The sequence below is a fragment of the Clupea harengus genome, chromosome 12, assembly GCF_900700415.2.
Source record: "Clupea harengus chromosome 12, Ch_v2.0.2, whole genome shotgun sequence".
NCBI lineage: Eukaryota > Metazoa > Chordata > Actinopteri > Clupeiformes > Clupeidae > Clupea > Clupea harengus.
Window position 1 is genome coordinate 23446931 of NC_045163.1, and position 21106 is coordinate 23468036.

Genomic DNA, 21106 nt, shown 5'->3' on the forward strand with positions numbered 1-21106 from the left:
TGAGAAACAGCATCTAGAGATGCGATTGGTTGAGTTAGAGCAGAAGCTGTTTGAACAAACCAATGAGGAGGCAGCTGCCACACAGGTAACTACCTTCTAATTGGTATAAAACCTCCAAACACAAGACTTGCATTGGTGCATTTGAGAAAGACTTGCAGAGGATTACACCACATACCTTAACATGTGGCTGGTTTGCCGCATGCTTTTCATATTACTATTCTGTGTTTATTCTCATACTGCCTCCTATATATTGCTGTTAAGCACTTTGAGCTGCATTGTTTTGTATGAAAGGTGCTATACAAATTAAGTTTATTATTATTATTATTATTATTATATCCTAGAACTGTTGCCCTGATTAGACTACCGATCGCTAGTAATGACAATCTTGATGTTCCCCACAGCTCAAGCAGGTGATGAACAGAGTGTTCCACTCACTGAGAGAGGAGTTTGACCTGCAGGAGACCTACACCGGAAGCACCATCCTGAAGCTGGCTGTCAACACCATCAAGGTAGCACGGATGAGACGAGTACCTTTGGACCACTCTGATACAGTGTAGAGAATTCCATAAACATAGTGATACCCTTGGGTATTACGATACCATGTTTGTAATGACGTATCCGTTCTCAAAAACACTGTTGATTTTTTCATTTTACATTTTACTTCTTCCACTCCACTTAGATTTTATGCATGTGGTGTTGTGTTTTTACACTATGGCAGTCTAAAATTAGGTTAAAAAAAATGTCAGTGTATCGCCTTGCTAACAGTCCGTTCCCCCCCATCATCCAACAGAGTGTCACCCTGCACTTCCTAGCTGATCTGAATGACATCCCAGCAGAGGCAGATGATGAAAGAGAGGAGGAGGAAGGTGGTGACGCATCTCTTCAAGAGTCCCTGTGGGACAGTAAGACAGAGGAACAGGTGGTGAGTGAGGAGAAAAGTAAACACTCAAAGGAGGTAGACGTAAATGCAACCACAACCACAAATGCGCAAGAAGAGATGTCAAATAAGCACACTACTGACGGGTCTGCGAATGGTGTGGTGGAGTCCCAGGAGTCCTCAGGCACAGAAGAGATCTCCGTGGACACCCAAACAACACCAGCAGGAGATATCTCCATGGACACCCAGACAACACCAGCAGGAGAGATCTCCATGGACACACAGACAACACCAGCAGGAGAGTCAACTCCCTCAGCCCAAACAAAGCAATCAGATCCGCTTCAAGATAATCAGCAATCAGCAATTCACCAATCATAAATGCTATTTGTGACCCAACAAAACATCAGGCTAGGTCTTTCACAAGGTCATTCAGGTGTGACTCAGGATGTCACTTGTTTGAACTCCACTGAAGCTTCTAGTCACCACTGATTTGGAGGTCATGAGCGATTTGGTCCTGGAGAGGTGTTTGGTAAAGAGAGACGACTCCTCCATGGTTGAGGAATAACTGTTAATGTCTGCAATGAAGAATCACACCAGCAACATTTTAATTCCAGGAATCACAACCTAAATAGAATGTTTATATAAATGAATGTGCTTAACCTCAGGGCAAACATTTTTATGAATGTTTTATTAATTATTTGTATAACTAATTACATTATTTATAAAATTAACATTGTAAATGTTGAAATCTACCTAATAAAACCCAAGACATAGGTCGACCAGTAGAACTGTTATACATTATAATTTGTTATACATTATAATTTGCTTTAAGTATGTTTGTGACACTCAAGTTGCCAAGTATTCTGCATGATGTTGGCTCGCCAAACATTTAAGAGATGAGGCAGCAGAGCAAGATGTGACCCAGCCAAGCATGTATGTCCCACTGCAGAAGCATGTGTCTCACTGCAGAAGCATATATATCTCACTGCAGAAGCATACGTGTCTCACTGCAGAAGCATGTGTCTCACTGCAGAAGCATGTTTCACTGCAAAAGCATATATATCTCACTGCAGAAGCATATGTGTCTCACTGCAGAAGCATATATGTCTCACTGCAGAAGTATGTGTCTCACTGCAGAAGCATGTTTCACTGCAAAAGCATATATATCTCACTGCAGAAGCATATGTGTCTCACTGCAGAAGCATGTTTCACTGCAAAAGCATATATATCTCACTGCAGAAGCATATGTGTCTCACTGCAGAAGCATATGTGTCTCACTGCAGAAGCATATATGTCTCACTGCAGAAGCATGTTTCACTGCAGAAGCATATGTGTCTCACTGCAGAAGTGTACCAAGACAGGAGGCAGGCAGACTTGTAAGCAAATTTATTTGCATAGGTTTCACACCACACTAATGATGCGCTGGTGAAGGGATATGCTTTACACACCTCCACGTGCTGGATATGCTAAGTAGCCAAGGCAGATCGGCACCTTAGCAGTTCATCTATACACAGATGAGCAGTTAGCAGTTCATCTATACACATATACACAGACATAAAAACATCACAGTTTCCATAGATATGACATGCAGAAGTTACCTTCAAAATATGCAGGTTTTCAGACAAGACAATGGGTAGAAAGGGAATGGGTAAAAATATGTGATAACATCGATAGCTTTAATTTGTTACGCTTATGATGTGGATAAAATATTGACTAGTTTTGGTAGAAATGTCTTGTGTTCCAGCTACGCCAACTGCATACTGTGTGTCAGGCACTGTCTTTTGGTACAGCATATTTGCATCTGCTGCTTTTCAAAGCAACACACCGTATGCAACTTCGGTGACAAGTGGTATGATTTTAGGTATAATTTATTGAGCATATATTCAGTACTTCTCAGCATGCAGTATATATATATATATTTACAGTAACATAATAGAAAGCATGCATTGTTAGTATCAACAATAAGAGCACTTAGTCACAAGAGATAGTAAAGGATGGAAATGAGGTTAGACGCTTTAGTTGGTTGGTTGTGATGTGATCGATGCGATGTGATGTTGCAGCAGAGACAGCCTGGCTGTCTAGAGGTGCACCTCCAGTTTGACGGCCATTTGTAACGGTTCTGGGAGAGTAACCGGTTCCTGTGAAGGACCACTTTTTTATTGGCGTCAAGTACAGATAACACAAGGCACACGTGCAGAGATCCGGTGTTCAAAGAAAGCATCCACTCTTAAGTGTGAAACACATGTTGTTGCTCTGAAGTCCAGTGGGGGGCACTTACAGATGGTGTAGAGACCAGTGAAGAGATTAGACCTTAGAATACACTGGTATTCATCTATATACTGAACAACGACAGAACTCTTAACATATATCTAAAAAAAAAATGAGATAGACATAAAACCATTAAACTACAAGATCATTTCTCGCAAAGGTTTCTCATTTGACATTCAGACTGCAGTTAATCACATTTTAAAACACATGGACATTAAACCAGCCAGCTGCAGAAACTGGCAAAATAAAAGTCTTTGACTGGCAAGACATCCAAAAATAGATAATCCCCTCTGACCTGTCATTTTCATTCAGCATTATCCACCTGGGCAATATGTGTGTGTGTGTGTGTGATTATCCACCTGGGCAATATGCGTGTGTGTGTGTGTGTGTCATTATCCACCTGGGCAATATGCGTGTGTGTGTGTGTGTATGTGTGTGTCATTATCCACCTGGGCAATATGCATGCGTGTGTGTGTGTGTGTTGTCATTATCCACCTGGGCAATATGCGTGTGTGTGTGTGTGTGTGTGTCTCATTATCCACTCGGGCAATATGCGTATGTGTGTGTGTGTGTGTGTGTGTGTGTGTGTGTGTCATTATCCACCTGGGCAATATGCGTGTGTGTGTGTGTGTGTGTGTGTGTCATTATCCACCTGGGCAATATGCATGCTCATCGCATCATTCAGGAGCGTTCTTTCCCGCCTCCTCCTCTTGACCGCAGGACCACCTGGTGCATCTCACCTAGTTCAAACTCAGCACCACTTTAAAGAGCCCCGGAAGTATCTGATGGTATGGGCATGGATATTGCACATGGCTTTGGCCGATGATAAAGACCTTATCTTTGTCCAGAGGACGGAAATGATGATGGTGGTGGTGGTGGTCGTGAGGTTGGTGATAGCTTTTGGAGTGTGGCCTAATAGGTAGAGAGTACATGCAGAAAGACGGCATGATTGCAAGTGCATAAGTGGTTTTCATAGACGGCCGCGATGGCCCCCAGCTCCTCAGCCGTAGTAGAGGCGCAGGCGCTGGTCGATGGCAGCGCGGCACAGCGGGCACGTCTGCAGGGACTCGTTGCACTGGTAGCAGCAGCACACGTGCCCGCAGGGCAGGAAGATAACCTGCGACTGGAGACGAGAAGAGAAGAGGGAGGTGGAGGAGAGAGGAGAGGAGAAGAGAAGAGAGGTGGAGGAGAGTTACTCTGGGTCTGTTTCCTATATGAGAACCCCTACTGAGTGACGATCTATTACTGCTCCTCCCACTCATTATAGCCTAGCATTATACGAGAATAACTAGCATACCAGCATGTTCAACACGTGATCCTATTAACATGATACTGTGTGTTGTACTCTATGCTATTCTCCTACATCTACTAATATAATATCTCTTTGAAATCACTGCCCATATCTCTTTGGCACTGCCCTGCTAGACGATGCCCTGATCTGAGTTTCCATAGACGTGACATGCAGAAGTTATCTTCAAAATATGCAGGTTTTCAGACAAGACAATGGGTAGAAAAGGTATGGGTAACAATACCAGGTATCAACAAAACGATTGATGCTTAGGATGTGGATAAAATATTGACTAGTTTTGGTAGAAATGTCTTGTGTTAGAGCTACACAAACTGCATACTGTGTGTCAGGCACGGGGTTTTGGTACAGCGTATACACGCTCTGAGCTGAGCCATCCTGAGTGGGTAGTGTAGTGTAGTGTAGTGTAGTGTAGTGTAGTGTAGTGTAGTGTAGTGTAGTGTAGTGTAGTGTAGTGTAGTGTAGTGTAGTGTAGTGTAGTGTAGTGTAGTGTAGTGTAGTGGAGTGGAGTGGAGTGGAGTGGAGTGTAGTGTAGTGTAGAGCCACCCTGAGTGTGTAGTGTAGTGTAGTGTAGTGTAGTGTAGTGTAGTTGAGCCACCCTGAGTGTGTAGTGTAGTGTAGTGTAGAGGAGTGTAGTGTAGTGTAGTGTAGTGTAGTGTAGTGTAGTGTAGCGTAGTGTAGTGTAGTGGAGTTGAGCCACCCTGAGTGTGTAGTGTAGTGTAGTGGAGCGTAGTGTAGTGTAGTGTAGTGGAGTTGAGCCACCCTGAGTGTGTAGTGTAGTGTAGTGTAGTGTAGTGTAGTGTAGTGGAGCTGAGCCACCCTGAGTGTGTAGTGTAGTGTAGTGTAGCGTAGTGTAGTGTAGCGTAGTGTAGTGGAGTTGAGCCACCCTGAGTGTGTAGTGGAGTGTAGTGTAGTGGAGTGGAGTGGAGTGGAGTGGAGTGGAGTGGAGTGGAGTGTAGTGGAGTGTAGTGGAGTGTAGTGTAGCTGGCCTCTTACCCCTCGCTCCATGCACACCACACACTCGGAACAGCTGGGGCTCTCCGGAGGGCCTGGAGCAGAGGGGGTCATCGGAGGGGTCGCCTCTGGGGAGGGGGCACTGGGTTGGGACGGGCCTGCTACTTCTTCCTCTTCGTTTGCCCGAGGCTCGGCCGGGAGGGCGACTGCTGGAGAACAGAATCGTTACTCAAGGATGATGATGATGATATTAATAATAATAAGCTTTATTTGTATAGCACCTTTCATACAAAACAATGCAGCTCAAAATGCTTAACAGCAAAGAAATGACATGCAGTGATCCACATAAAAATGTACATCAAATAAACAGAAAAACAGAAAAACTAGGATAGAGTGCATCAAATAAAAAAAAGAAATTACATAAAAAGAGTGATAGAGTGCATAAAGACTAAGATAAAAAGTAGAATACATAAAATGCATAACATAAGATAGAAAATAAAACTCTGCAGAGATATAGTTTATCTAACCGCTTGATGTCACGTTATATCACCATGAAGATCAAAGTAAAACACATAAAAAAAAAATGTGTTGATGATCTATGAAGGGTTGGCATACTTGCTCCTAGCGACGGTCTTCACTGGCATTTGTCTATAGATCCCGGCTCAATGCACATTTAATCAAAGTTATGTGATTATACTGCGCATATTTGTATACATATTGTGACTCACCCTTTGTTGGCTTGGCTATATGTGTCTTTGCCCAGTTGAGCAGAGCCCTCTGTATGCCCACCTCATTCACCCCAATCTGTACAGACAGACAAGCAGTTCTTTTTTAATATAGAGTTTGGGATTACTCTGTTATGACAAAGAAATCAATATTTTAAATACAAAACTTTACTAAATGACCTGTATTTATATTTAAAGGTGGCACACACATAACTATTCCACTGTTCCACTTCTAATGTTTGTCTCATCTTTCACACACCCCCCAACACACACACACACAAATATAAATACTACTAATAATAATAATAATATATAAATGAGAACAACAGCATACTTTGCTGAGGTCTTTGGCGGTCATGTGGCGAAGAGCTTCGGCCGTGATGCGGTGGTGAGCCAGGATGGGCAGGTAGTGCTCAGCGGAGAGCTTGGACAGCAGACTCACCAGCTCATGCTCCACGCCAGCCTCCTGTCACACACAACAACACTCCTCATAAGCACAACGCCTCTCGTGTCATTATAGGCATTTACTATCAGACGTTTAACAAAAACTGGAAAATCTATGTAGTGTGAGACTTAAGTAACCAAAGAAGTTGTTTTGTGGTGACTCAGTCACAAAGTCTGTGAGCAAAGTACGACAAAGTCCGTCCTCCAAAGCACACATGCTATAATGCTCAAGGGTTAGCATTGGAATATTAGCAGTTGTGCTGACCTGCATGGCCAGTGAGAGAGGCTTAGAGTCCAGTAGCCTCTGGTACTGGATCATCCAGTAGTTCTGCAGGTTGGACTCGCTCTTCCGTTCCAGCTCGACCTGAACAGAACACAAACGCAAATAGTGACCTCTTGCATCATTCAAAGACCCAAGAAACACCACACCTTCATGAACACTGGTCTGGTGCATCTGCAAATAGGGATTTGTTATTGATAGAATTAATTTAGAAACACTGCTCGTGACTTAAGAATGTATTAACCAACTGCCTTGTATTAATACATTCCCTCGTATGAATCATGTGCTTATGTAAGCAGGAACATGGCTTTTCTGTGTTTCTGTATGTGTGTGTAACTTAGATTATTAGGTGCTGAAGAGCTATATAAACAACAAGGCTGACTTCAGTCAGTTTTTTATTGCACAAGCGACACACTGCAACACACACGTGGATATATGGAGGCGACACAGGACACACACACACACACACACACACACGGCACGCGCACACGCAGGCCTGAGGTCGCTGTGAATTCACGCTCTGCTTTTTCCCATCCCGGACTGTCCTTCCTCCAGGACCCCCCAGGAGCAGTGGGCAGCTTTTCAGCGCCCGGGGACCAAGTGAACCGTCCGTCTTGGTCAGGGACGTACAGGAGTGTTCTGTTCTTTTTGCATGTTTTTCTGTTGGGGTTCTTAGTGGAGGAAACCCCTTGTGAACACGTGGAGAACATGCAAACCCCTTGTGAACACGGGGAGAACATGCAAACTCCACACAGAAAGGCGTGAGAGAAGGAACCTTTTGTCCATGTTTGGGTGAGCTCAGAGGTGATAAGAAGGGTCGAACTGTGCTTGTTCTGTGTAAAACTGACATCCTTGCATTACAGAAAGCGCAGTTGGGATGACACTAAAGGACTTTTAGTTGAGCGAGGCTATTCTTGCTGACATTGGAAACATTTATGCCGTCAGAATTAGATAAATCTTAAGTAAATAAACCCTGTGCAATGTTAGTGAAATTGCTTCACTTTCCTGAGATAACTTGAGTGAACTTTCACCTAACAGTGATTGATTGATTGATTGATTGATTGATTTTAGACATTGACTTATACATTTGCGTTCAGGGAATGTGATCACAGTAACGATGCCTCAGAGCACTGGTCGAAGCCTTGCGCATAGTACCAACTTGTTTCCTGTGTCCCTGTAGTGGGCAGATATTTTTGAAAGAGCTAGCAGGAGCCGAGGGCTATTATACGGTGTGCTACCTTGGTAAACGAGAGCCGAGGGCTAGTATACTGTGTGCTACCTAGGTAAACGAGAGGTGAGAGGTCATTTAAGGACATAGATGTGGTAAAACGAGATGAGTCTTACCAGAAGCTGCCGAAGCTCCTGCTCTCTCTGGTCCTTCTGCTTCAGCAGCACCTGCAGCATGTCCAAAAGGCCTGTGCGCTGATCCGCCAACACAAACTAACACACACACACAAACACACACACACACACACACACACACACACACACACACACAGTCATATTCCCAATCAGTTCACATAACACAACAGTGCAGACCTCACTGTGCATATCCAGACCAACTTTTCTTCCTCAACATGCTAGCATCTTAGCTGGTGGCAACAATGGTCTGTGCTCCATATTTAGTACAGGATCACAGTCAAATGCATGGAGTGGAGAAAAAAATGGAAGACAACGTTGAAATAAAAGTCGGCTTCGTGCTAAGCATGAGATGAATGCATCAAGGCTAGGGGGTGTGATGACGCAACTAATTCTGATTCTGATTCTGATGTCACACCTTCCATTTGGAGCACCACATCAGTATGCTGTAGGCTGCTCACCTGACATTCTGTAGACTACAGAGGCTCCCTATCACAGTTTCAATGGCATTGTGTTATGCGTTAAAATAACTACATACTACAACCTGGCATGCAGCAGGAAAGGGTCAAGTCCATTGACCAAGCTCTTGGCTGGACCCATCCCTCACACAGACACACAGAAGGCCCCTACCACGTACCTGCAGGTTCTCAGTGTCCAGATCTCTCCTCTTTACCTCCAGTTTTGTCATCTGCATTAACTCTGCCTCTATTTGCATAATCTAGAGACATGAGAGCACAGGGCATGTCGATGAAAGGGCAAATTAGAGAGGGGGAATAACAAAAAGGCAGAAGCGCTAATGGGGTTGGCTCTGGATGAGTTGGGTGGGTTAGGTGGCAGCAGCGACCGACTGACTGACTGACTGGCTGACTGCCTGGGTGTTATTGTGGCGTCAAATAAAACTTTGTTGAGCGATGACTTGTGAAGTTTAATCAGGTGACTTGGTTAATTTTTTCTTTTCTGTCAAAATGAATTAAATTGATACTGAATCAACTGCAAGGGAATTAACTCAGACAGAAGCAAACTGGTGGTGTACAAACATTATGTGTATTATGTCAACTATTATAGTCAATGCCACATATATTACTAACACAACTTTTAAAACCTCCTACATTTTATAGTATAACCAGTACTACTGAACCTAGCACTAGTTCCACTTAACAATATGGAGAGATGCTACATTAGCCATATCTGAGCCAATCCCAATTTACCAATATGGAGAGATGCTACATTAGCCATATCTGAGCCAATCCAAAATTAACAATATGGAGAGATGCTACATTAGCCATATCTGAGCCAATCCCAACAGCCATCCTCTTGCAGCAAGCACAGGTGAGGAGAAGCTGAGGCTAGGATAGAGCAGCTGTTTACCTGATTGCGTAAATAGCCATGAACAGTGTCCTTCTGCAGCTGCAAGGCCTCGAAGGCAGCCTTCTGCATTTCCTCCTGTGGAAGGACACAAAACCACAGGACAGGTCAGGACATAGTAGAATTATAGTCTATTTACAGTCACTTTGGCACAGGTCAATTTCAACGCATTTCATGACATATCCTTCACTCCTCTCTAGGTGTGTTTGTGTTTGTGTGTGTGTGTGTGTGTGTATTTTACCTCCTGCAGGATTTCAGCAACGGCTTTAGATTTATCCAGCTGCTGCAGTGATAACAGCTGCTCCAGTTTCATGTCCTGGTCCTCCATTCTTCAAGGTGGTCAGAGTTGGGGGAGGGGACACAAACAGTGCTGATGACTACAGGTGTGTGACCATAGCAGTCCAATTACCGGACACAAACTCAACTTCCCATTGGATTAGGTGTAAATTATTTTGTGTTTTTCCAAAGCTTTGTGAGTACCATAGGGGAACATTCAAGTTTAGAAAAAGAAAGGAGGTCACTGTCCACATTTCAAACTATTTTTGAGTCAGCAATCAAAACATATATAAGTCTATAAAAGTCTTGAATCAAGTAAATAACTACACGGTGCATTTAGCGGGTTTAGCATTGGGGCAGAGAGAGCTGTTGGACATTGTGAAGGCAGTGACTTTGAAGTGAACTTTCTGATCCTTGAACATGTTTCGAATGCTGCCAAATAGTGCAATGTGCCGTCTAACCTCCGCTGGGCATCAGTCACCATGCTTTGCCTCCTGCCCTCATTGGCTTCCTGCAGCAGACGCATGGAGAAACTCTCAGAGAGCATCTTCTGCATTGCCACTACACAGGGAAGGAGGGAGAGAGGGAGAGCGTGAAAGAGCGAGAGAGAGAGGGAGAGACAGAGAGGGAGAGAAAAGATAGAACCAGTGTGTTACGAATGGTGGGTGTTGTGCAGGACTCAATCGCACGACTCAGCACAGGGGTAGATTCAGAAGAATAAACGTTTACTAGCAGGGTTCGGTACACAGGTAGGCAGTCCAAAAGTAGGCAAACAAATCCAAACAGGGAATAGGCAGGAGAATAGTTGTAGGGCAGGCAGAGGTCAGAAGCACGAGTAATCACTTGAACAAGGCGGAAGCGCTAAACGCTAGGAACACACAAGGAGCAGTGGAAAACCAAGGAACATACCATGAAACACAATCTACGAAGACACAACGAGGAACAAGAAAACAAGGACTATATATACACACAGGCAACAGATAACGAGGGACAGGTGAGAACAATCAAGGCGGGGCAGACAAGGACACAGGTGGACTAAACAAGGGGAATTAACAGGACACAGGTGAAACCAATGACACACACAACCCGGGAGATTGGGAACAGGTGAGGGGTGGAGACACGGACAACAACAAGAGGGCACATGGCATAGACAAACAAACATAGGGAAAGCACATGGCGGGAACAAGGAAGCACGAGGACTAGACATGGGAACAAACATGTGACCACACAAGGGAGACAAACACAGAAATTAGACACGGACAGAACACAGACCTTACAGTACCCCCCCTCTAAGGGCCGGATTCCAGACGGCCCTAAACACAAACAGATCAAATCCACCTAGGGTGGGTGGAGGGGGTCCAGAGCAAGGCAGGCGGGCAGACCGGACCAGACAGCCCAAAAACACACAAACAGATCAAATCCACCTAGGGTGGGTGGAGGGGGTCCAGAGCAAGGCAGGCGGGCAGACCGGACCAGACAGCCCAAAAACACACAAACAAACAGATCAAATCCACCTAGGGTGGGTGGAGGGGGTCCAGAGCAAGGCAGGCGGGCAGACCGGGCCAGACAGAAGGCTGGAAAGAAGGGTCTGGTGGCTGACCGGGTGGACGGCCAAGCAAGGGCAGAATGTCTGGTGGCTGGCCGTGTGGGTGGCCAAACAGGGGCAGAGTCTTTGACGACCGACCGGGTGGATGGCCAAACAGGGGCAGAGTCTTTGGCGACCGGCCAAACAGACCAACAATAAACACAACAACAACCCTAACAACAAATAGATGCCAGCGATATCGATTGGTGTTTGGAGTTGCAGGGCCAGTGGCTGGGGTAGACGTGGCACCTGGACTCGCTGGTTCATTAGGGCTGGCGGCACCGAACCCTGGGTCTGCTGCAGCTGGGACAGGGAACCCAGGAACACTGGAGACAGGATCCGGAGCGCCTGGGGCCGGCGCATGGACGCCTGGAACCGGCGCAAGGACACCTTGGACAGGAACGCCGGAGACGCTCGGGACCGGGACGCCTGAGGCGCTCGGGACAGGGGAGCCTGGGACGCTCGGGACCGGGGCGCCTGAGACGCTCGGGACAGGGGAGCCTGGGACGCTCGGGACAGGGGCGCCTGGGACGCTCGGGACAGGGGCGCTCGGGACAGGGGCGCTCGGGACAGGGGCGCCTGGGACGCTCGGGACAGGGGCGCCTGGGACGCTGGGGACAGGGGCGCCTGGGACGCTGGGGACAGGGGCGCCTGGGACGCTCGGGACAGGGGCGCCTGGGGCGCTCGGGACAGGGGCGCTCGGGACAGGGGCGCTCGGGACAGCAGAGCCCTCAGCAGCGACGCCATCAGAAGGTGCTGCTGGACCGGTCTCGGCAGAGGGTGCTGCTGGGCCTGCATCGGAAACGGATGCTGGAGGATCTTGGTTGGCAGCTGTGGCAGCAGGGTCCGGGTCAGCTGCGGTGTGTGTAGCAGCAGCGCTGGCTGTAGGGTATGCACAAGCTGGGTGAGCGTCGGCTGGGTCTGCTGGGTCAGCGACGGCTGGGTCTGCAGGGTGAGCGACGGCTCGGTCTGCAGGGTCAGCGACGGCTCGGTCTGCAGGGAGAGCGGCGGCTGGTTCTGCTGTGGCGTAGGCCTCAGTGGCGTCACCATCAGTAATTTCATCAGAGGCTGCTTCAAGGACAGCAGCGACAGAGGCTGCTTCGGGGTTGCTAGCAACAGAGGCTACGTCGTGGGCAGCAGTGGGTGCTTCGGGAGCGGTAGCGACGGAGGCTACGTCAGTGGCATCAGAGGCTGCTTCTGGGGTGGTAGCGACAGAGGCTACGTCGGGGGCGGCAGCGTCAGAGACTGCTTCTGGGGCGGCAGAGGCTACGTCGGGGGCAGCAGTGGGTGCTTCGAGAGCGGTAGCGACGGAGGCTACGTCAGTGGCATCAAAGACTGCTTCTGGGGTGGTAGCGACAGAGGCTACGTCGGGGGCGGCAGAGGCTGCTTCGGGGGTGGCAGCATCAGAAGCTGCTTCGGGAGAGGCAGAGGCTGCTTTGGGAGTGGTAGCGACGGAGGCTACATCTGGGGCAGCAGAGACGACCTTGGAGGCGGCAGCGTCAGAGGCTGCTTCTGGGGCGGTAGCAACGGAGGCTACTTCAGGGGCGGCAGCGTCAGAGGCTGCTTCTGGGGCGGTAGCAACGGAGGCTACTTCAGGGGCGGCAGCGTCAGAGGCTGCTTCTGGGGCGGCAGCATCAGAGGCTGCTTCGGGGGAGGCAGAGGCTGCTTTGGGAGTGGTAGCGACGGAGGCTACATCTGGGGCAGCAGCGACGACCTCGGAGGCGGCAGCGTCAGAGGCTGCTTCTGGGGCGGTAGCAACGGAGGCTACTTCAGGGGCGGCAGCGTCAGAGGCTGCTTCGGGAGTGGTAGCGACGGAGGCTACCTCTGGGGCAGCAGAGACGACCTCGGAGGCGGCAGCATCAGAGGCTGCTTCGAGGGTGGCAGAGGCTGCATCGATGGCAGCAGAAGCTGCATCGAGCAAGGCAGCGCCAGAGGCTTCTTTGGGTGTGACAGAAAATCTTTCCAATGCTGCAAAGGCAGCTTCGAGGGCGGCGGAGATTGCTTCAAGGGTGGAAGCTCCAAAGGCTGCGTTGACGGCGTCAGAGACCGCTCTGATGGTGGCATTGGTAGAGGCTGCTTCGAGGTTGACAGCGTCAGAAGCTCTTCCTAGGGCGGCTGCGGCTGTCCTGAAGGCGGGAGGCAGGAGACGTGGAGTCGGAGCTGAAGCCAGAGCAGTATTGGTGAGTGAAGCTGAAACCCTGGAGCCGGAATCCAGGCGGCATGGAACCGGAGCTGGAGAGGGAGGTGCAGCGAGGGAATCCCAACGATCCAGGAGCTGCTCGAATTGTCCCAACAGCAGGTTCAGGAACTTCAGGGAACTTCTCCCTTGCTCCTCTATTTCCCTTGTCACGAGGCAGAGAGAGGAGGCTTGTTTGCTCAAACTGCATCTGAGCACTGAGTCTGAGTCGGCTGAGTCCATCCTTGGTGTCTTCGTACTGTTACGAATGGTGGGTGTTGTGCAGGACTCAATCGCACGACTCAGCACAGGGGTAGATTCAGAAGAATAAACGTTTACTAGCAGGGTTCGGTACACAGGTAGGCAGTCCAAAAGTAGGCAAACAAATCCAAACAGGGAATAGGCAGGAGAATAGTTGTAGGGCAGGCAGAGGTCAGAAGCACGAGTAATCACTTGAACAAGGCGGAAGCGCTAAACGCTAGGAACACACAAGGAGCAGTGGAAAACCAAGGAACATACCATGAAACACAATCTACGAAGACACAACGAGGAACAAGAAAACAAGGACTATATATACACACAGGCAACAGATAACGAGGGACAGGTGAGAACAATCAAGGCGGGGCAGACAAGGACACAGGTGGACTAAACAAGGGGAATTAACAGGACACAGGTGAAACCAATGACACACACAACCCGGGAGATTGGGAACAGGTGAGGGGTGGAGACACGGACAACAACAAGAGGGCACATGGCATAGACAAACAAACATAGGGAAAGCACATGGCGGGAACAAGGAAGCACGAGGACTAGACATGGGAACAAACATGTGACCACACAAGGGAGACAAACACAGAAATTAGACACGGACAGAACACAGACCTTACACAGTGTTAAAGAGTGCCAGTGGAAGATGGTTATATAAAACTCTGAAAAGAATGTTATCTATTTGTTGATTATGCCATGTTGTATGTATGTTGATAGGTGCTGTAATGATTTAATGGTGACTACTGATGGGTCAACAGGTCAAGGATAACAGTCGCCGAGGTGGCTTACAACAATAACATACAAGGCAGAGAACTCGTACGACGTGAAACTGAGGACTCTTGTCGTGGTTCACAAGTTCGCAACCTTGTCCATCAAATTGGGACACCGCAACAGCTCTTATCCCTGACCCACGGCTCTGGAGCGCTCTGACGTTAGCTTTAGCATCGGACTGAACACATGCAGGTGTGTCTAACGTAAGCTCTAGCATCAAACTGAACACATGCAGGTGTGGTCCTGTTTATGCTCTCTGGCCACCAGTGATGAGCTCTCATGACATCAAGCGTGCCTACCTGCCACATCTCTTTTCCGCAGCGAGTTAGCCTCCTCATGCGTCACTGCTGCGAGCTGCTCCATGTGTATCCTGTGGGAGGGAGGGGGGGGGGGGTTGACCATCAGGTGGCCATTACGGTTTGGCACAACCAACATACAACGCCATACGCTAACAGGCTACATCAAAATCAGACATTATCAGTGAGGGAAATGAAGAGTTCCGTATGTCCTCATTTAGGGCAGAGAAATTAACCGGAAATGTACAACAAACTGAATTATAACCTCTGGCTGACCAAAAGTCATTCATGGTATGATAAATTCAATATGTCAGGATGTGACTGGCTGTGATTTGTTGTTTTCTGTTAAATTATGACAAAGACACACAAAATAGAACTTCCTTCATTACACCTTCCAAGTACTGATGTCCTTTAAACAGATCATGATATTTGCCACTGCTCATATTGCCTGCCATTGCCCTTAGTGTAGTTGTCGAGTCCAATCTCTAACCCGAACATTGTGTGTTTGAGCCCCAGTGTGGTTTCGCCTCTAACCACAGGTCTGATATTTTTAATCATTTGGACCACTTAATGACTACATTAAGGCAACTGTGTCAAGTGGCAAACTAGGCTTTTAATAGCAGCCCATGTAACACGAGCAATGACTAAAAGTTGAACTTGATACTTAACTGATACCTAATCTGCTTAAAGCAACAATAAGGAGTTCTGTTCCAAAACTAGTCAGCTACCTTAAAGGCATGCAAAAACCTTGCAAACACCACCAACAGCCCAGTGGACACTGATAGAAGCTTGCCAACACACTAACTTGTGTCTTTTGGCAGTATAGCTGGCAATGTCATGCTGTGAAAGCTTTTCTTCCATTTTTGCAGGGTATTCCAGCCAGTACACAGAACTACATAGGGCTAATGGGAAAGACACTGGTGTTTATCTGTCTTTCACATGACCATATGCTATCGACATGCATTTGAAGATGGTACCAAAACTAGTTGCCTATAAAACCATACCCCAAAAAGTGTCAAATTGTTGCATAGTTTTACTTTAATATCATAGCATTGCCTTGTTACACACCTGTCCTGCTCCATAGCCTGTAGTATCTCTGCGTTCTGCACTTGGCTGTAGGGAAAATGTTATAAACTGTTATAAACGAGTTCCATCTTTTAACACATACTGGCACATGCACATTCAATTAAGTCACCAATCCACTAAATCCTATGACCAACATTTGTTTAGGAAATATATATCAAAATGAATGTCAATATGTTGGTATGCCGATATGGTCAAATGAGCACAACTTTTGGAAGCTCCATGATATACACCTGCTCCCCCCCACCCCCACCCCCCAGCCCCCCATCTCAGACATTCACACACTTCTCTCCCCCTCCTCACCGTGAGTTGTCCTGCAGTAGACTGGTGATGCGGTTCATGGCGCTGCTCTCGGCCTCCTGCACCTTCCGCAGCGTCTGCTGCCTCTGCAGATCCAGAGCCTGTTGCTGCACGGAGAGTTCCTTATCCAGACGCTCCTGCTGCTGAGGGGGAGAACCATTGACCAGAGGGAGAGAGAGAGAGAGAGTATGAGTGTGTGAGTGTGTGAGTGTGAGAGTGTGAGAGTGTGAGAGTGTGAGAGAGAGAGAGAGAGAGAGAGAGAGAGAGAGAGTATGAGTGTGTGAGTGTGAGAGAGAGAGAGAGAGAGAGAGAGAAAATGGAGATAAATGTAATTAATGATTGGGACATACTGTATCTATACTGCTGGGGTCAAGGGAGAGAGAGAGAGATGTGTGTATAATTGTTTTAACGTTTACTGAACATACATGGCTATTAGGCAAAACTTACACGCCTATCAATTCAAACCTATACGAGTTTATATGATACATAAACGTAAATGTATATGAAAAAAACATTTTAAATATTTCAGTGAGTAATATCTTCCTGTGCCTGTGCTGCCAGATCTTACTGTCAGCACTATGTGAAACCCGACACCTGGCTGATCTGGGTGCAGTCGAGTTGCCGTGGTGAGGTACGTGTTCTGGTTACCTCTCTGACAGACAGCAGGATGTTCTCCTTGTGGGAGTTGTTAAGGTAGACCAGCTGGGTGTGTTCCCTGCGCTTCTCCTCCAGGTCCTGCTCAAACAACAGCTTCTCCCGATTCTTCTCGTCCTAAGAGACACAAACACACAACGCACACACACACACACACACACACAGTGCATTAGTAGTAACCTAATAATAACAATGTAGTATTACTATGCAAAGACAGAGCTGTTACCTTTCTCCTCTGATACTCCAGGAAATTACTCTGCAGATGAAAGAAAGGAGAGGGAAAAAGGAAACTCTTGCCAATGTCAAAATATATAAGAAATATATAAGCATCTGAAGGGGAGCAGAGTCACACATACTGTGCAGAGTTCACAGGCCTACTTCATACCTGCCAGGCAAAGTCAGGATTGTCCACACTGTTTGTCTCCTCTGTCATCCCATCAGCCCCTTGGGCAGGCTGGCACTCACTGGGTGGACAATACTCCAGGCCCAGCTCTGCAAGATAACAAACGTCAACATGACAACATACACCAGATAACGAATATATGCCACGCAATACAGCACAGCACAGAAAACAACATACTAAACATGAATTGCATGAGAGATATGTTTTAAACTATGCAAACTGCGCTTCTGTACGTTCAGAGCAAAAAGCTGTGCTTGCCCAGGCTTGCATTCCTTTCCAGAGATTACAGGCATTAGGGAATGTCCGGACCACTTCACTCTCAGTCTCTCTGGGCCACGAATAGCCCAGTGGCTCAGTAAGTCACTTAGACCCTCGGATAGCCCAGTGGCTCTCAAAGTCTCACGGACCCTCTGATGGCCCAGTGGCTTAGTGTAAAGGATGAAAACCGTGTCAGTGCGGTTAACGTGGCGTTCTCAGTGGTGTGGGGCCGCTGCTGTACCCACCTGCACACAGGAACTGCTGGATGGCCTCAGTGCCAGCCGCACACACAGAGGAATGAGGGTAGGTCATCAGTGCAGTGTCCAGTGTCAGGCTCTGCCATGAGGGGGAAACCACACACACACACACACACACACACACACACACACACACACACACACACACACACACACACACACACACACACACACACACACACACAATGTGGTTAGCATCAACACGTTGCGAGCAGTCTACCTGCGTTCCAACCCTGATCGCTGCAGGCTGTCTGTACGCTGCTTTGGATAAATCCATCAGCTGAACACCTGACCTTTACCTTTTGACCTTTACCTTTTGACCTTTACATGTAAAAGCACATTATATGATGTTTCTCTGAGCAAACAGGGATAATTGACAGCTCTCACTCACCACAAAACCCGCTCATCCCACCTCCTCCCCATTGTCCTCCATTTCACTAGTAGCTCTAAGCTCATATTACCCCTTGTCCACATGCTATTTTGACATCATCTTATTTTAACACACACACTCACACAAACACACACACACACACACACACACACACACACACACCTCCAGGCAGCGGGCATGGGCCAAGTCCTTCGGCAGCTCCCTGATATTATTCTCACTCAGGTCCAGAGTCTTCAGGCTCCTCAGGTGCCCCACCAAAGCAGGCAGCTCATTCAGACAGTTCCCTACAGAAGGGCAGTGCACAGAGCACGTTAGGAAGTAGGTCACCATCACCTCCTTTATAGTTCACATAAAATCATAAACGTATCCATTTTGAGCTTCACTCGGCTGAGCTCACACAGCCCTTTAAAGATATTTATACGGTAGCGCATAAGTGCATTTTCTGTCCAAACCTTCACCTTTCAGATTGAGAGTTTTCAAATGGCAAAGATCTCCTATTGATTTTGGTAGTCCTTTTAAATGATTCTTCTCTACATTCAGCACCTATGAAAACAGTAGGACATTTATCGGACAGCTCAGTGTACAGTTTCAAATCTTAATGTAATAATATGCTCTTGTTGAAATGGAGAGCTTGCCTGGAGTGATGTTAACTGCCCAATGTCATCGGGGAGAGAGGTCAGCTTGTTGTTGCGAATATCTAGGACCTGAAACATAGAAGTGTGTGTGTGTGTGTGTGAGCGAGTGTTGGGGGAAGTGTGAAATACATGTAATAATGATGATTCAAGAATTAGCACTGGATGCCCTCTTCTGTTTGTCTCACCTGGAGAGTAACCAGTGAGCTGATAGAACAGCCTTTTGGGATGAGAGACTTCAGCTCATTGTCACTGAGATTGAAGGCCTGCCAGTTGAATCATGAACATGTTATTGTACCACAGAATCACCGACAGGATCACTACCACAGACAACATGTCACTACAAAAGCTACAATAACATAGGGCATGAATATTGTCATGTACTTTTACATGGAATCATTTGTACTATACATCAACTCAAATATACAACATGAAGAATATTTTCTATTAGGGCATGCTTCCTCATCTGCCTGCATGTTTACCTTCTTATGCAGCATTTTACAGAGTGAAAAAGCACTGGTGGGAGCCTGTGGAGGCAAATGCAGACAGATTTAACACACCAGTCAGACTCCATGTTTAAAAAGAGTATAGGTATTTCTGGTTATAGTAATGACATATAATGATGGTCACATTTTTTGAAACACACATGGAAGATCGAGAAAACCTAGGAAAGAATTCAAATAATGATTGGTTATTGGTTATTATTGTTAAATGGATTTCTTTTACCTCACTCAGCTCACAGGATGAAATGTCCATCACATCATCAGCTCCTACCTCTTTAGACTGGGGGAGAAGATGGAGGTGAATTATTTACATATCATGATTCAATAACATTCTTCATGCATTCCTTCCTGGTTACTGCATGACTTCTTCACATCATGCATCATGTGCAATACATACAAACATTACCAGACACTAACACACACACATACAGAGAGTGAGAGTGAGAGTGAGAGAGAGCGAGAGAGAGAGAGAGAAAGAAAGAAAGAGAGAGAGAGAGAGAGAGAGAGAGAGAGAGAGAGAGAGAGAGAGATACACATGGGTTGTTTGGACGGATCAGTCAAAGACCACCCATGCTTACATAGAAAAACTCACCATGTAAAGCTGATGCTCCAGACGCTTCTTGGCATCTTCACTTGGTTTCCTCTTCCTGAAGAAAAGCGGCATGGCTCAGCCAGTAGTGCCACCTGACTGTCCGGCCTCTGGGGTGGTCGTGGGGTGACCTCAGCACTAACTGCCAATCCTATCTGTGGAGCAATCGTTGACGGCCCAGTTTGCTTGTGAGAGTATCCTAGTTATAAATGCGGAAAATGAAAAAAAACAAAAAAAAAATCATTTGGATTGCTGACACACTAAACAGACTAGGGCATGATACAAATGATACAGGTGTATGTACAACACTGCTACCCTGGCTGATTTATAAATCAAGATTTTTGAGCTTAATTAAGTGCCCCCAACTTTTTTATATTTGTTTAATATGTATCTGCTTATTATCTGTCAAATATTATAATGTCTTATTACATATGATCATACCAGAAATAACGGAATTAATATCATAATGGAAATAACACCTAACAACGGTCCAGCTCATTGTCCTACATTAACTCTGTACAGCTAACACGATGAGGAGAAAATAGCTACAGGTTTATTTTAACCGCGGATAGGGGGAAAAAGTCTAAATTGACTCAAAAGCTATCTAGTCCGTTATTACGCAGCTGCTTAACGTACCACAACAACCAACCAAGCTAATATATCTAAGTTAACGTTGCAAATACCGTGGCGTTAATATTGAGGGAGTATCAATGGCTTGTCAAAATGTTATGTTCATGTTGATGTATTCACTACCGCATATGAAAACTGTCCTCAAATTATGCACCAAACGTTACTTAAACTTCATCTACGTGGTGAAACTCGCTCAATTACCAGTAACTAGCTAATGTTAAAACCACATCCCAGCTAGCTTATGTTGATACCAGTCTTTTACCTTTTGCTACTGTGAAATCCTGGTGTTGGCGTTGCTTGTACAGTCGGTCTTCAATGTCTTGACAAGTTAAGTACTCAGTATTCTTGTATCTATATAGATATGTTAACGGAATCGTAGTGATCTAAATCAGATGTATGTTCTATGGATCGTGTTTATTTGGGGATGTTCCTAGTGACGTTTTGACGGAAGTAAGTT

At 46.6% G+C, this 21106-nt stretch overlaps 2 protein-coding genes across 6 annotated transcripts in view; one reads left to right on the forward strand and one right to left on the reverse strand.

Moving 5' to 3' along the window:
- fkbp15a (FKBP prolyl isomerase family member 15a) overlaps positions 1 to 1655 on the forward strand; it is a 13096-nt gene extending 11441 nt beyond the window's left edge. The window contains exons 19-21 of the mRNA XM_031578443.2: positions 1 to 85; positions 402 to 509; positions 791 to 1655. The exon at positions 1 to 85 is cut by the window's left edge and continues 29 nt beyond it. Coding sequence (XP_031434303.1) covers positions 1 to 85; positions 402 to 509; positions 791 to 1255 — 658 coding nt within the window. The 3' untranslated portion in view covers positions 1256 to 1655. The remainder of the gene's footprint in view (positions 86 to 401; positions 510 to 790) is intronic.
- Positions 1656 to 2248: 593 nt separating this feature from the next.
- Positions 2249 to 21104, reverse strand: lrsam1 (leucine rich repeat and sterile alpha motif containing 1). 5 transcript variants are annotated; one of them, XR_004164783.1, is made up of 26 exons: positions 20912 to 21103; positions 20023 to 20218; positions 19654 to 19710; positions 19410 to 19454; positions 19116 to 19193; positions 18931 to 18999; positions 18754 to 18838; positions 18458 to 18579; positions 17893 to 17983; positions 17372 to 17478; positions 17213 to 17242; positions 16981 to 17103; positions 16336 to 16475; positions 16018 to 16062; positions 14953 to 15023; positions 10316 to 10415; positions 9820 to 9907; positions 9582 to 9656; positions 8851 to 8931; positions 8199 to 8294; positions 6840 to 6938; positions 6465 to 6596; positions 6134 to 6209; positions 5448 to 5614; positions 3749 to 4268; positions 2249 to 3467 (listed from the first exon to the last, which is right to left on the reverse strand). XR_004164783.1 is itself a non-coding variant. In XM_031577530.1 (25 exons), exons 2-25 carry the CDS (start codon positions 20092 to 20094, stop codon positions 4146 to 4148), a joined length of 2169 nt encoding a protein of 722 aa, XP_031433390.1. In that variant the 5' UTR covers positions 20095 to 20218; positions 20912 to 21104; the 3' UTR covers positions 3715 to 4145. The 5 variants fall into 5 exon arrangements, 4 of the variants coding, with proteins under 4 accessions (XP_031433390.1, XP_031433389.1, XP_031433388.1 ...); XM_031577530.1 differs by lacking the exon at positions 2249 to 3467 and having other exon boundaries at positions 3715 to 4268; positions 16336 to 16472; positions 20912 to 21104; XM_031577529.1 differs by lacking the exon at positions 2249 to 3467 and having other exon boundaries at positions 3715 to 4268; positions 5448 to 5611.
- Positions 21105 to 21106: the final 2 nt, after the last annotated feature.

Coding starts and splice junctions, on each gene's coding strand:
- lrsam1 (XM_031577528.1), bottom strand. CDS start 20,094: ATGCCGCTTTTCTTCAGGAAGAGGAAACCAAGTGAAGATGCCAAGAAG. Junction 17,243..17,371: donor ATCCTGACTTTGCCTGGCAG/GTATGAAGTAGG, acceptor TTTCATCTGCAG/AGTAATTTCCTGGAGTATCA. Junction 16,476..16,980: donor TCCTGCTGTCTGTCAGAGAG/GTAACCAGAACA, acceptor TCTCCCCCTCAG/CAGCAGGAGCGTCTGGATAA.